Source organism: Berghia stephanieae, chromosome 1, assembly GCF_034508935.2.
Source record: "Berghia stephanieae isolate SIO BIC M18660-M18661 chromosome 1, UCSD_Bste_1.3, whole genome shotgun sequence".
NCBI classification, from domain to species: Eukaryota; Metazoa; Mollusca; class Gastropoda; order Nudibranchia; family Aeolidiidae; genus Berghia; species Berghia stephanieae.
In genome coordinates, this window is record NC_088360.1 from 39,306,785 (window position 1) to 39,321,134 (window position 14,350).

General features: G+C 36.7%; 1 protein-coding gene across 3 annotated transcripts in view; it reads left to right on the forward strand.

Annotated features, from left to right (window-relative positions):
- Positions 1 to 4,825: 4,825 nt before the first annotated feature.
- LOC144974306 (apoptosis regulatory protein Siva-like) overlaps positions 4,826 to 14,350 on the forward strand; it is a 75,719-nt gene continuing 66,194 nt past the window's right edge. The window contains exons 1-2 of one of the 3 annotated variants that reach the window (XM_078917172.1): positions 4,826 to 5,040; positions 13,778 to 14,221. In XM_078917172.1, coding sequence (XP_078773298.1) covers positions 4,923 to 5,040; positions 13,778 to 14,221 — 562 coding nt within the window. In that variant the 5' untranslated portion in view covers positions 4,826 to 4,922. Of the gene's footprint in view, positions 5,041 to 7,551; positions 7,677 to 13,777; positions 14,222 to 14,350 lie in introns of those variants that run through there. The other 2 variants (XM_078917173.1, XM_078917174.1) reach the window with 2 other exon arrangements.

Here is a 14,350-nt window from a genome sequence, read left to right on the forward strand (position 1 = left end):
TATATCACTTAAAATCTGAAACTGAAACTTTAATTTTTATTTTTTTTTAATGAACTTGTTAATAAAGAGGAAAAAGGCGACTTTTCATCTTTACTTTTACTGATTGTATGGGAACTACCACCCCTCCACACTCACACACAGGTTCAGATTTTATTCGACTTGGACTTGAGAGATTAGAAGAGTGTGAGAAAGAGAGAGAGAGAGAGAGAGAGAGAGAGAGAGAGAGAGAGAGAGAGAGAGAGAGGGGGGGGGCATGCGTGAGAGAGAGAGAGAGAGAGAGAGAGAGAGAGAGAGAGAGAGAGAGAGAGAGAGAAGGGAGATGGGGGCATGCCCCTGATGCTCTCCTTCATTCTTGACTAACTCAGTCACTTAAAAAAGAAATGGAAAAGGCTAAAAAGTGAGTCTGTGATTGTGACTGTGGGAGTTAGTAGTTAGGTAAATAAAATTTAGGCTAGCACTATTCAGTATCTGATACTGAATAGTGGTTTTGCACTATTCAGTATCAGATCCTGAATAGCGGTTTTGCACTATTCAGTATCTGATACTGAATAGTGGGTTTGCACTATTCAGTATCAGATACTGAATAGCTGTTTTGCACTATTCAGTATCAGATACTGAATAGCGGTTTTCCACTATTCAGTATCTGATACTGAATAGTGGTTTGGTACTATTCAGTATCTGACACTGAATAGTGGTTTTGCACTATAATACGGTGTTGTTTTTTTTCCGAAACCTGACAAAGTTATGGGAAGAGGGCAGCTGTGGGAGTGAATCTGGGACTCAGAGAATTGTACACCTGTGGGGAGTGAACCTGGGACTGGGTTTCGGCGGGTTTCGTAATAAAAAGCAATTACTTTTTTATGAAACCCGACGATACCTGGCAATATCCGACAAAGTTATGGGAGGTAGGCATAGCGTATATGTGTGTGTGTGTGTGTGTGTGTGTAAGGGGGGGGGGGGGGGGGGGGGGGGGGGGGGGGGGGGGGGGGGGGGGGGGGGGGAAGAGGAGGGGATGAACCTGAGATTCAGTGAAGTGTACACCAGTGGGGAGTGAACCTGGGACTCTGGGTTTTGTAAAACAGCAATAACAAAATGGGGGGGGGGGATTACTTTTTTTACGAAACCCGACAATATGCGGCAAAGTTGTGGAAAGTAGGCAAAGCGTGGGGACTGAACCTGAGACAGTGAAGTGTACACCAGTGGGGAATAAACCTGAGACTATGGTTTTCGGCGGGCTTCAGCGAGTTTCACATAAAAGCAATTACTTTTTTACGAAACCCGACGACCTGGCAATATCCGACAAAGTTATTGAAGAAGGCAACAGTGGGTAGTGAACCTGAGATTCATGGAAATATACACCAGTGAGGAGTGAACCTGAGACTCTGGTTTTCAGCGGGTTTCAGCGAGTTTCATATAAAAGCAATTGCTTTTTTACGAAACCCGGCAATATCCGACAAAGTTATGGGAAGTAGGCAACAATGGGGGGTCAACTTGAGATTCATGGAAGTGCACACCAGTAGGGAGTGAACCTGAGACTCTGGTTTTCAGCGAGTTTCATATAAAAGCAATTACTTTTTTACGAAACGCGACGAAACCTGGCAATATCCGACAAAGTTATTGAAGAAGGCAACAGTGGAGGGTGATCCTGATATTCAGGGAAGTGTACACTTGTGGGGAGTGAACCTGGGACTCTGGATTTTGTAAAAAAGCAATACCAAGGGGGAGGGGGAATTACTTTTTGATGAAACCCGCCAAAACCCGACAAAGTTATGGGAAGCAGGCAGCAGTGGGGAGTGAATCTGGGATTCGGACACCGATGAGGATTGAACCTGGGACTGCGAGAGGCTGATACCAGTGGACAGTGAGCTCAGAATGTACTTTTATTTCGAAACCTACCGAAATAGTCAAAAGTTATGGTAAGTGGGCACCATTGGGCAATGAACCGGGACTCAGGGAAGTGTACACCGGTTGGGAGTGAACCTGGGACTGTGAGAAGAGGATAACAATTGAAATGAACCTGGGACTATGGAAGATGGATACCAGTGGGAAATGAAGCCGGACTATGGGAGTTGGGTACCATACGAGAATGAAGCAATTACTTTTTTTACGAAACCCGCCAAAAAACCATAGACTTAGGTTTACTCCCCAATAGTGTACACTTCTCTGAGTCTCGGGTTCACTCCCCCATTGTTGCCTACTTTCTTTCCATAACTTTGTAGGATATTGTCGGGTTTCGTAAAAAAAGTAATTGCTTTTTTTTTACGAAACCCAGTCCCAGGTTCACTCCCCACTGCTGCCTATTTCCCATAACTTTGTCGGATTTAGGCGTGTTTCGTAAAAAAAGAAACACCCCTAAAAATACCACATGTATTCAGTAAATAGATGTCAATTGTAGTCTAATATTATTATTATTATTATTATTATTATCATTATTATTGTTATTATTATTATCATTATTATTATTATTATTATTATTATTATTATTATTATTATTATTATTATTATCTCGTAAATTTTAATATAATACGGCAATTAATTCACGGAAGTACATCGCTCAATTAGAAATGGCAGAAAGTCTGGCTACATATTTATAATGAATCGGGTTTGTCTTAGATGACAAAAAAAACCCCAAACAAACAAACAAACAAACAACAACAAATGAGACAAACAGAAAAAAAGCAAGATTTTAAAAGGTAGCGTCAATTGCCAAGGACCTTGACAATTGTCAAATCGTCAATTGCCAAGGACCGTGTCAGTTCATCAACTACGCATGTGTACTTTTAACTGCCACGGAGTACCTTTAGTGTCATGAAGTGATGTATTGCCACAGAGTGATGTTATGTATTAATATTAATTAATAATACTCTCTTTTACTCTTCTTTCTCTCTCTCTCTGTCATTTTCTCATTTCCCTCTCTGCCATTTTTTCCTCTGTGTATGTATGTCTCTGTCATTTCCTCTCTCTCTCTCTCTCTCTCTCTCTCTCTCCCATATTTCCTCTTTTTGTTACGGACCTTGCCAGTTGGTAAATCGTCAACTATTTACTATTAATGCCACGGATTGATCTTGTTGCACAAATGTTTTACGTTAATTATTCCGTATTAAGACGATGTGCAGTATATTTCCTTTAAAATAAAGGCAGAGCAGTTTGCCACTTCGTTCCCCCCCCCCCCCCCCCCCCCCCCCCGAATCCGAAATCAACAGTAATTTTTGTTTGATATAATCTTAACTCATCTTGGAATTCGTGAAAGGACAGAAAAATTAAAAACAAATGCCAACGATTGACAAGGGATGAGTGAAAGTGAATGGCGAATGGAAGAAAAGAAAGTGACAGTGACTGTGACAGGGTTCGAGATTCGTATGCGCGCAAATCGAGGCTCGACTGAAATCACCACATGCAGCTGATTGAGGCCCGACTGAAATCACCACATGCGGCTGAAGAGTTCCAATTTGACTCCTTGGCAATTGATGAACCGTCAACTACCAAGGACTCACTCCTTGGCAATTGACACTTCCATTTTAAAAAGTAATAAACAATAGAAGAGCACATCAATGAAAAACAACAACGAGATTATAACACATAAAAGATATTCGTAATAAATCGATAACTGATTAAATTACTCCAACTATTTGATTTTAAAAAAAATCATAATCATAATAATGATGATGATGACGATTACAACAACAACAATAATAATAATAATAATAATAATAATAATAATAGTAATAATAATGATAATAATAATAATGATAATAATAATAATAATAATTATTATTATTATTATAATAATAATAATAATAATAATAATAATAATAGTTTAATATCAACATTAAAGTACATTATAAGCATATAAAATTACTAAAACAAAAATTTTAAAAATATCAATAGACAGAAGGAATTTTAATAATATTGGGGGAAAAAAAGTTGTCGCTGCCGGGATTTGAACTCTCGAACCATAAGCTCAGAGTCAAACAGCTTATATCCACCAAGCCATGGTGTCATTGAACATTTAGTGACATTTAATCATGTCTATTTAGACATTTAAAATTGTATTTGAATGCCACTCTTACTTTGATATTTTGAACTATGTTAATTGCACAACAGCAGAAATTTAAAGATTACGATCAAAATATTTTTACAACTTTGAATCGGGCTGTCAGTTACTGCACGTGTTCAATCTGGAAGTAGGTCAGCAGTTTATTTACATTCAACCGAGATTGTCGCACTTTTCAATCTCTCTATAAAACAGAGTTCCTTATGGATACTGAATAGTGGCAAAGCACTATTCAGTATCTGATACTGAATAACCACTTCGTAAAATTTAACAAATGATTTATCTAATCGGCTAATCAATCAGCTTCATGTCTAACTTCAACTTCTTGTCATTTCATGACTTCAATAACACAACTCTAGATCCTTAGCCAGTTTATAGACAGTATAAAAACTGGTTAAGGATCTATCTATCTTTATCTTAGAGAATTGTGTTGATGAACAGTGCTGATGAATATTGGCACTGGGTCAACTCCAGACAAGATTACATGTCAATTTAATTGGTAATTAAACGGAAGCATGATTCTGATATAAATACACAATACAATAAGTCACATTTTGATAGATAATACTCACTTTAGATTCGGTTTATTTGTGAGACTTATATTGCCTTCGTTGTGAAAGTAAACAAAGGCCTCCAAAATAAGCAACATAATTTCAACAGCCGAGCTGTCGAATGCGAAACTTCTTCGGTCCGATCTTGAATCCGGGTTATTTTCTCTGACCTTTTTCTTCCGGGTTCAATTCTTTCCCGCGATGCCTTAGTTTTGTTTTGTTTGTTATGTCAACAGTCAACAGTAATATTGTGTTGTCTAATTTAATTTGGATTTGGTCTATTCTTCCTTGATTGTGCTATCAACATAAACGTTGAAATGCCTAAACGTAATAACCCATTTGGAGATCACTCCTCTCTCCAGTTAAAAACACATATTGGAGTCAAAGAAGTGGACAAGGGTGTTGCTGAAAGAACAAGAATGCAGTCCGTCTATGGTTAGGCACTTCGATATCTCTCGATTCAGCGCTTACCCGATAGCCTCAGTTATCGCGTCAATCTTGCAACCAGATTTTGAGGCTGCTTTTTTGTGACCTCCAGTAAAAATTAGATTGCTCTTTCATTTGTGCATCAATTTTGATATTTTAGGTCTCATTTTGTGCAGGATGAATTTATTTATTGAGTGGTATCATTTTCGTTGAATTCCAAACAAGTTTTCTCCCTCTTTTTGTTATGTAAAAAATAGGTAAAAAGTAGCGGCCATTCACTAAGAGCTAAAAACGAGTACATATGAGATTTTTATTAGTACAACTAGTTTGCATCTTAATCTTTAAATAAGACCCAATTCAGGTCTTAACTCGATGCGTAAAGTTGCTTTTGAGATGCGTTAAAGCGGGTACCCTTATTTCAGCAGCAGCCATTTTGAATTTACGGGAGCTTTTACCCGAAATCGAAAGTAGATCCATTACCGGAAATGGATAAAATCTCTCTTTCTCTTTGTAATTTATTTCTATAAATAGTCTCCCCATCTCTCTTCTCTCTCTCTCTCTCTCTCTCTCTCTCTCTCTCTCTCTCTCTCTCTCTCTCTTCTCTCTCTTCTTCTCCTCCTTCTCTCTCTTTTCTCCTTCTTCTCCTCTTCCCCTCTTCCTTCCTCTCTTCTCTTCCTCCTTTCTTCTTCTCTCTCTCATTCCTCTTTCCTTCTCTCTCTCTTTTCCTTCCTTCTCTCTCTCTCTTCCAGTCCTCCTCTTTCTCCTTCCTTCTCTCTCTCTACTTCCAGTCCTCCTCCTTTCCTTCCTCTCTATCTCATTCCCTTTCACTTTTTTTCTCTCTCCATTCCTTTTCCTCCTTCATCATCCTCTTTCTTCTCTCTTATCTCCCTCTCTACCTCTCCTCTCCCCTCCCTCCCTCTAATTCACTTCTTCTCACTTCTTCCTCTTCATCATCTCTCTTCTCTCCTACTCACTCTTCTCCCCTCTCTCTCTCTCTCTCTTTCTCTCTCTCTCTCTCTCTCTCTCTCTCTCTTCTCTCTCTCTTCTCTTTTTTCGCTTAACTTTAAAATTATCACACACACAGAGGAAGAGTTTGACAAACTGTTTAGTGGATCCATAATTGATGTCTTTTTTTTAGCAGAACAAAACTTTGACCTTAATATTGAGGACTAATTTCCATGATTATACATTAAAGTAAAAGCAATATTTGTCAAAGTGATGATGATAATAACAGTACTAATAATAATAATAAATTAACAAATAATGATGATGATAATAAAGATTTTGATAATGCTATGTAACTTTGTACAAATGATGGCCCACAATTTAATTTGTCATAGTTAACAATGCCCTTGTCTTCTGATGAATAATACAATACACATAAAATATATATAAATATGAAAAAAATACTATTAGAAATTTAAAAAAAAAACGGAGATTGAAATACATTTTTTGTATTTTACACAACTATATAGCACATTTCCATGAATTCACTTTACTTGATGTGCTATACGTTCCGCTTTTTCCCCTCAACAGGCTATATCAACCCTTATTCTTATCTTATACAGCATACGTCATCTGTTAGGCATACGTTTTGCTCAAACACTTTTATAAAGTCTATTGCATGCTGCCTATGGCCAGGCTCTTATTTACAGAAGTGTATGGACCTCATCCAAGGACACGCAGAGCACGTTTTGTAATTGTTGTCACCCATTTAGTCTATGATCACCCTCACCATTGCTTGACTTTCTTAATCAATGGTGCTGTAGAGTACCAATATATTTGGACATAGACAGCCACATGTGGCACTAAGGGGGCTTCTGAATTATTCTTTAGATTTGTGTAAAAAGCTAGTTGCCAGGGTGAAGGTGTTTATCAGATGGATTCGAACTCCAGACATTGTCTAACGATCAATCAAAGCCAATATAATACACTATATCACAGAAACTGAAAGGAGAACCTATAAACTATCTTTTATTTGCAGACATAGAATTTATCTTGATATTCTTATATTATACCTGCTTGGGTAGTGTGCTTAAGATTACAAAATGACGATATTTTAAGTATTTTGAATGGCATTGTTTTGCGTTATATATAGCAATTTTTTTCTACTACTTTGAGTATTTGAACTTCTGTTCTTTCAATGAAACTTAAAATTTATCCTCGGTAGATTATGCTTCTCTTTTAGACATTTAATTTGATACCAATTTTATCAGTGTAGCATAAATAGGGACAAAGTTATCGTGAATCCAATTTCTTTGACGTTGGAGTGTGTTATGTAATGTTATGTAATCTGCTTTTTTTGTTACGAAGAGGTGTCCAAAAATAATTAATGTCCATTGTTTTTAAGCTCACTACTTTTCTGAAGTTGTCTGCGAAAAAATAAATGAGTGAACTTTAACCTTATAAAAGTTATTGACATTTGAGTGCGAAATCAACCGTTTCTTGGTCACAAAGTTCAAGAATAAATTACAAAGGAATATAAGGCGCATTTTTCACCTAGTTATTGTTACATAACTTTTTAACTATTTATCCGATTTTCATGAAACTGGTACCATTGGAATTGTCATGCTGAGCTTGATCTTATGAGATAGATTTTGAAAAGATCCTGCAATTTTGAAAATTTTATCTAAGTCCCTACTATGGTGAGTTTTAGTCTTATAAATTTAACATTAACACATTACATTACATTTTGCATCCTGTATCCCTGAACTTATTCGACTGACTCATTCCAGCAAAATCCAACTCAAGTGTCAGCGGCCTTTTTTGTCCAGTTTTAAAACTTAAACTTCAGCTTTTATATAGAGAGGTGGGCCTTTGGCTTACCAACCTCCGCTGAACGTCCAATATTCGCCTTGAGCACACATTCAAGTAAAAGATAAATTTTTTTTTTAAAACCTACCTCTGTTTCAAAAACTAGCATCTTTCAACTTTCTAAGAACCATTTTGATTTTTCAGAACTTTAGTTCGTTAAAAAATGCCGGCCAATCTGACCCGTTGAGTCGACCTTGGTGACGTAGAGCCAGAGCATGTCAAGGATGCTGGTAGGTGTTCTTAACCCCTTAACAGCAAAGCTAATTTTTTGCTTTCAGATAATAGTTTGCTTTTATCTTTATTATTGTTAACGGAGAATACAGCGTTTCGGGACTTCAATTGTCTATAATCGTTTTGCCGTTACTTGTCTTTTGATGAAAGAAGATTTGGTGTTAGGTCAAAGATAGAATTTCCTTTTTTATGATTAGCAAGTGCCGTAGGAATATCACAGGATGCAGGAGTACAGCTATTAACCCTTTGCCAGTGACACTGATTTTTTTGTTTTCAAATCATAGTCTTCATTTATTATTTTTTAACGCAGAAAAAAAAAACGTTTCCACCGTAAGAGCAGTAAGAATATTGATAAAAACCGCTTTGAGCACGTTGGGTGGATATTGCCCTATATAACAGCTCAAGTTTTTAAATTGTAATTTGTTTTTTGTCTTAAGATGAAAACGGTAAGATTTTATTTTTGGTCCAAGTAAGATTGATATTCGCCTTTAAAAGGTTAAGTTGTTTTGTTTTTTCAGGTTTTTTTTGTTTTGTTTATCAAATGCGGATACGCTGCTTCTTCCTTTTTTTTTCCTCAACTGGCAAGCTGTCGCTGTACTTACCCGCATGGCTTGCACACACAAAAGGATACATCTAGGTCACAAACTCTTACATCCAGGTCACAAAATCAGACAACTAGGTCACACATCAAGACACCACTGTTTCGTTTGTTCCAAGATAGCAAAACAAACCAGACGTCTTGGAGTTCGAAAGAGCTTTCCATAAAATATTTGGTATTTGCAAGACCCCAGAAACCAATTCCCGATACAGCTCTTGTGCACGGTTACTTATGACCTTGATTTCTTTCGTACCCACCCCCAAAATCCCACTTATTTTGTTATAGGCAGAACATAATAAATAGCTGGGCTGCCACATGCGTGACTAAATTGGCCAAAGAGAGAATCTATACTTTGGCATTAGACACCCAATACCTGATGTCTTGGTTTTTAATCATAGCCTAGTGAGAGAGAAAAAACAAAACAATCATACATGTATCTGCAAACAGCAGAACGTTTTCACTTTACATTGAGATGGGAAGGGGAAGGGATAACACTATGACAAGAGAGAGAGAGAGAGATGGGTTGGGGGATGGGGGGATAGTAAGGGGGAATGAGAAAAGATGAAAGAAACAATGGGTTGCCTGATGACGTAGATCAAAGGATTGTTACAGCGGATTGTCTTTTAATGATAACATTAAGACTAAGATCTGGAGTTTGGGGAGTGTAAGATGGAATCTCGACATTAATAGTTAAAATTGTTTTGATTTAAAAAAAAAATAACACACACACACACACACGAGCGCGCGCGGTCACGACAGCGAGGACCATCTATTGCTTGTGTTGCAACGGTAAACCAGTTTACTTGTACGTAGATCCTGAGGCTAGATGCCACGTTACCGTGTACGTAGGCACTCCCCCCCCCAAAAAAAAGAGACACACACACACACACACGCACAGAGTCTCGCATCCGCTACGAACTAATTTTGCGCACCAATTTTTACTGCACTTATGCACCAAATTGCATACCTATCTAGGGATACTTTTTTCCGTATCTTTTTCTCAATAAACTTTTTAAAAAACCTTTGGTTTTTTTTTTGCAACGACATCATTGTTTTTTTTTCTGCGTTAAAAAATAATATAAATGGAGACTATTATTTTAAAACAAAAAAATCAGTGTCACTGGCAAAGGGTTAATAGCTGTACTCCTGCATCCTGTGATATTCCTACGGCACTTGCTAATCATAAAAAAGGAAATAGCAATCAACAATGTTAGTTGGAAAAAAAAAGGAGAAGAAGAAAAAAATAAGAAGGGGGGGGGGGGGAGAGCAAACCCAGTAGCAATGCAACCTTTCAGCGGCGAAATTCTATCTTTGACCTAACACCAAATCTTCTTTCATCAAAAGACAAGTAACGGCAAAACGATTATAGACAATTGAAGTCCCGAGTTGCGATAGACTGACTGCTCTCTTGGTGGAAACGCTGTATTCTCCGTTAACAATAATAAAGATAAAAGCAAACTATTATCTGAAAGCAAAAAATTAGCTTTGCTGTTAAGGGGTTAAGAACATCTGCGAGCATCCTTGACATGCTCTACGTCACCAAGGTCACCAAGCGACATGTCTCCCTTTTGTCTTCGTGCAACCCCCCCCCCCCCCCCCCCCCCCCCCCCACTCTCACACTCTCACGTGGTGGTGGTGGTGGTGGCGGCGGAAAAAAAAAGGCCCTTTTCCCTTCATTCAATCAACTTTGCTGTTGTGGACCCTACTCCTCTCTAATAGTACAAGAAATAATACTCACTTTTTTTCTGCTCCAACGAAAATATCTACCCCCCACCGGTCTAATTATTTGTAGCAGACGACAAATTTCTCAAAACGGTCACGTGACACTGTATAAACAACACAGGAAGTCCATAAATGCTTATTTACGGCATTTCCTTTAAACCGTGTAAACAACAAAATTTAGTTTTCATTCGAGTCAACGGGTCAGATTGGCCGGTATTTTTTAACGAACTAAAGTTCTGAAAAATCAAAATGTTTCTTAGAAAGTTGAAAGATGCTAGTTTGTGAAACAGAGGTAGGTTTTTAAAAAAAATATTTATCTTTTACGTAAATGTGTGCTCAAGGCGAATTGGACATTCATTTGGAGGTTGGTAAGCCAAAGGCCCACCTCTCTAGTAGTAGTAGTAGTAGTAGTAGTAGTAATAGTAGATAGTAGTCCATTGTGGGAATGTATTTATTGTTGTGTTTCAATGTGTTTCAGTTTGTTGTTGTTTGGCTATTGAGTTGTTGTGAATTGTTTCTTGGGTAACATGTTGGGTGTCCCTGTACGCTGTGATTATCAGTTATTAAATTCGTTATTCCCAGACACATAGAATTTGAAACTCCGCTCTTTTAAACAATTATCCACATTCCAGAATATGGAATGTTTCCAAATGCACATAGAAATAAGGAAAGTTAATAAAATATCTATAAAAACATAAAATTAACCAACATTAAATCAGTTGTTACTACATATACACAATATGCGTCAACTTCGAAGTGGGTGTCATGGCCGAATGGTTTAGTCGTCTGTCCTTGAAGTTTTTCCAGAATCGACGTTGTGGGTTCAAATCCAAGTCCCGTCACTATTTTTTTTTTTTTTAATGTGGTGGATCTGAACCAGGATTCGAACCCACAACGTCGATTCTGACAAACCTTCCAGAGCAGATGACTTAACCATTCGGCCATGACACCCACTTGAAAGTCGATGCACATTGTATGTAGTAACGACTGATTTATAGTTGGTTAATTTGATGTTTTTATAGATATTTTATTAACTTTACTTATTTCTATGTGCATTTCGAAACATTCCACATATTCTGGAATGTGGATAATTGTTTAAAAGAGCGGAGTTTCAAAAATGTGTCTGGGAATAGCCAATTTTCGTTATTAACAGACCCTGTGAAATGTTTTTATTATTTTTGAAGTCTATTTATTTGCATACAATCTGTATAATTGCAATAATCATTGTTTGGATGAGTTAAGTCACACTTTTGTTTTGTGTTTTGAGTTTTAAAAATCAATTTCATTGTTTATCGATTTACGGAAAATGTAAGGGAGGTAATTGAAAATGAAAATTATTGGCAGCTCTTAAAATAGGGTGGTTTTCGGCCCAAGTGGATGTGCACACCCAATTGTTCTGTTTTTGTCCCTGAAAAGTTGTTGATATGCCTGTATTACTGTAATTTTCATCAATTGAACAGTCCTGTAAATTCTCAGACAATTGTTTGAAATCTGACAACCCAATAGGGAACATTATAATATAGATAAAATAGAATTTAAGAAATTTTTTTCTACCCGAAAAAAGGATGAACAGAAAGATGAATGGATTTGCATAAAAACTGGATAATTACCCAAACCGTCTCTCACACTCTTCTACTTCATCCCTTGCACGAGTGTGACTGCCTCTCAATCTTATTCTTCTCTCTCATGTTAGCTTTTCCTCTTGCACCAGTTGCTAACACACATTTACGACGTTTCCTATCATTGTATGACTTCACACATATTTTGATGTATTGCTTTGTAATAGGTTTCGACATCACTGTTACTACTTTGTATTTTACAATTGTCTGTTGGAACATTGCTGGAGCCAATTTTTTTACAAATAGAAGTAAATAATTAATTCAAAACTAAAATAGATGGGGTTTTTTTTTTTATGGCTTTCACCTATTTCATAAGATAAATTTGTAGTGAGATATCTTTGTATTAAAGTGATTGACATTTTGCATATATTACTATTATTAATGATGGAGGGGGGTGGGGGGGGGGGGGGGTCAGTATGGTTAAGGCATTTCACTGTGATCTGTAAGGTCCCAGTAGAGCGCACTCAAAGCTCAAGGCATTTGCCCATGATTTTTAACTCCTAATTTGCTCATTTTGGACAAAATGGATTGATTGAAATACTAAGGTTGGCATTTCTTTAAACTAGATAATTCATTTATTACAACAAATTACCGTGTGATTACACAAATCACCACCAATTCATAAATTAAAATGTTGGGATTATGGAGACCTATATAGCTTTTGATTCTGCAGTCGAGACCATTATATAATTTGTCTAGTTTGTTAATATTAACTTTAATAAATATGAATTTTGTATCGTTGATATATACATTTGAGCAATTTCTAATTTTTTTTTACATGCAGAGATACCTTTTACTTTTAGGGTCATGGTATACACATTTAATATTTTGCAAGGTTGCATGAGCTCAGTCATTTGTTTAACTGTGAAATTTTTGCTTTTCCTTTTTATTTTGGTGAGCACAAAGATAGCACATATTTGCTCTCAATTTAACACCCATTCACTAACCATCTTCTCCTTATATTTTTTAAAATCTCTCTCTCTCTCTCTCCCTCTCTCTCTCTCTCTCTCTCTCTCTCTCTCTCTCTCTCTCTCTCTCTCTCTCTCTCTCTCTCTCTCTCTCTCTCTCTATCTATCTCTCTATCTATCTCTCTATCCTTTATTTTTTTTTTTTTTCAAGATGCAGATTTTATTTGGGGCTGGTTTTTTGTTTTGTTTTGGTGCTTTATAAAAACTCTTTTATTTCTTTCTTTCACATTTATAGAGACTTGAAAAGTTTCATGTCAGATAGATGATAAGCCAATTTTCCCATGTAAAAAGGGATAAAATCCTAACTTATTTTATAAGGATCTCAATCTTCATATAACTAAGAAGGGAATTTTAAAGTGAGTTGATCCCATTCTTAGTTTTCGTTTAAAAGGACTTTTTGTTTTGGTCCGTACAACACTTAGTTAAAACTGTCACTGTATGGCTCTAATCTGATCATTCAGGATCTAATGAAGGATAAACAGCTTGGTGATGTGTTTGATAATATGTTTCAAATCAATTCACAGATCTGGCTTTTACTATTAAAGGTGCACTTATTTGAAACCAGCTAGGTGTTAGTAATATCAATGTGAATAATAATTTAATTTAATGTCAAATTTTTATGATCAGATATCATTCTTCTTTTCAAAAATCATTCCGGATGTGAGACTGGCTGTTTAGAGATATCTACCATAGTACATTAGGATATATTTTTATGTTATGGATATGAGGCGATGAATTTAGATTTTTCTGATTTCTCTAAACAATCACCAGCTTTTCATCCTTTCTTGTTTCAGATAAAACTCGCGATCTCTTGTACACTGGGATGAAAAGTTATATGAGTGGAAATGAGATGAATAACAACAATATTGAAATTAATTGTGAATCAGATGGCTCAGTAGCTTTCAAGAAAGACCACTTGAGGCAGATGCATATTGGCAACCAATGTCAGTTAGTATCGGATGATGTCGAAATGGAATCTTGTGAGTTAAATTCTGTATCTGCAACTGAGCTACCATCTTCATGGAATTTTAACTGCCCATCAACAACAGAATGTCATTCTGATTTTGCCTATGGGAGGACGCCTAGTGAGCATAGTCCTCCCGGTTTTGTTCCGGCTACTTCACTTTTAATGCCATTGCATCAGTCTACCGTGAGTGGGAGTGGTGGTAACATCTTTGAAAGGATGAGACAGGCCCAGTCAAAGATAGTGGCAGCGAATTCTGGTTTTGGTGGTGGAGGTGAGGGTCTTTTGTTTGGTCCAATATTATTTTCTTAAACCTTAACAATCGCTTGATAAACTCAGCTTAGCAGTTTTGGCATCGCTTTTAACACGTTCATTTTATTGAAATTGATCCAAAAGAGTTATG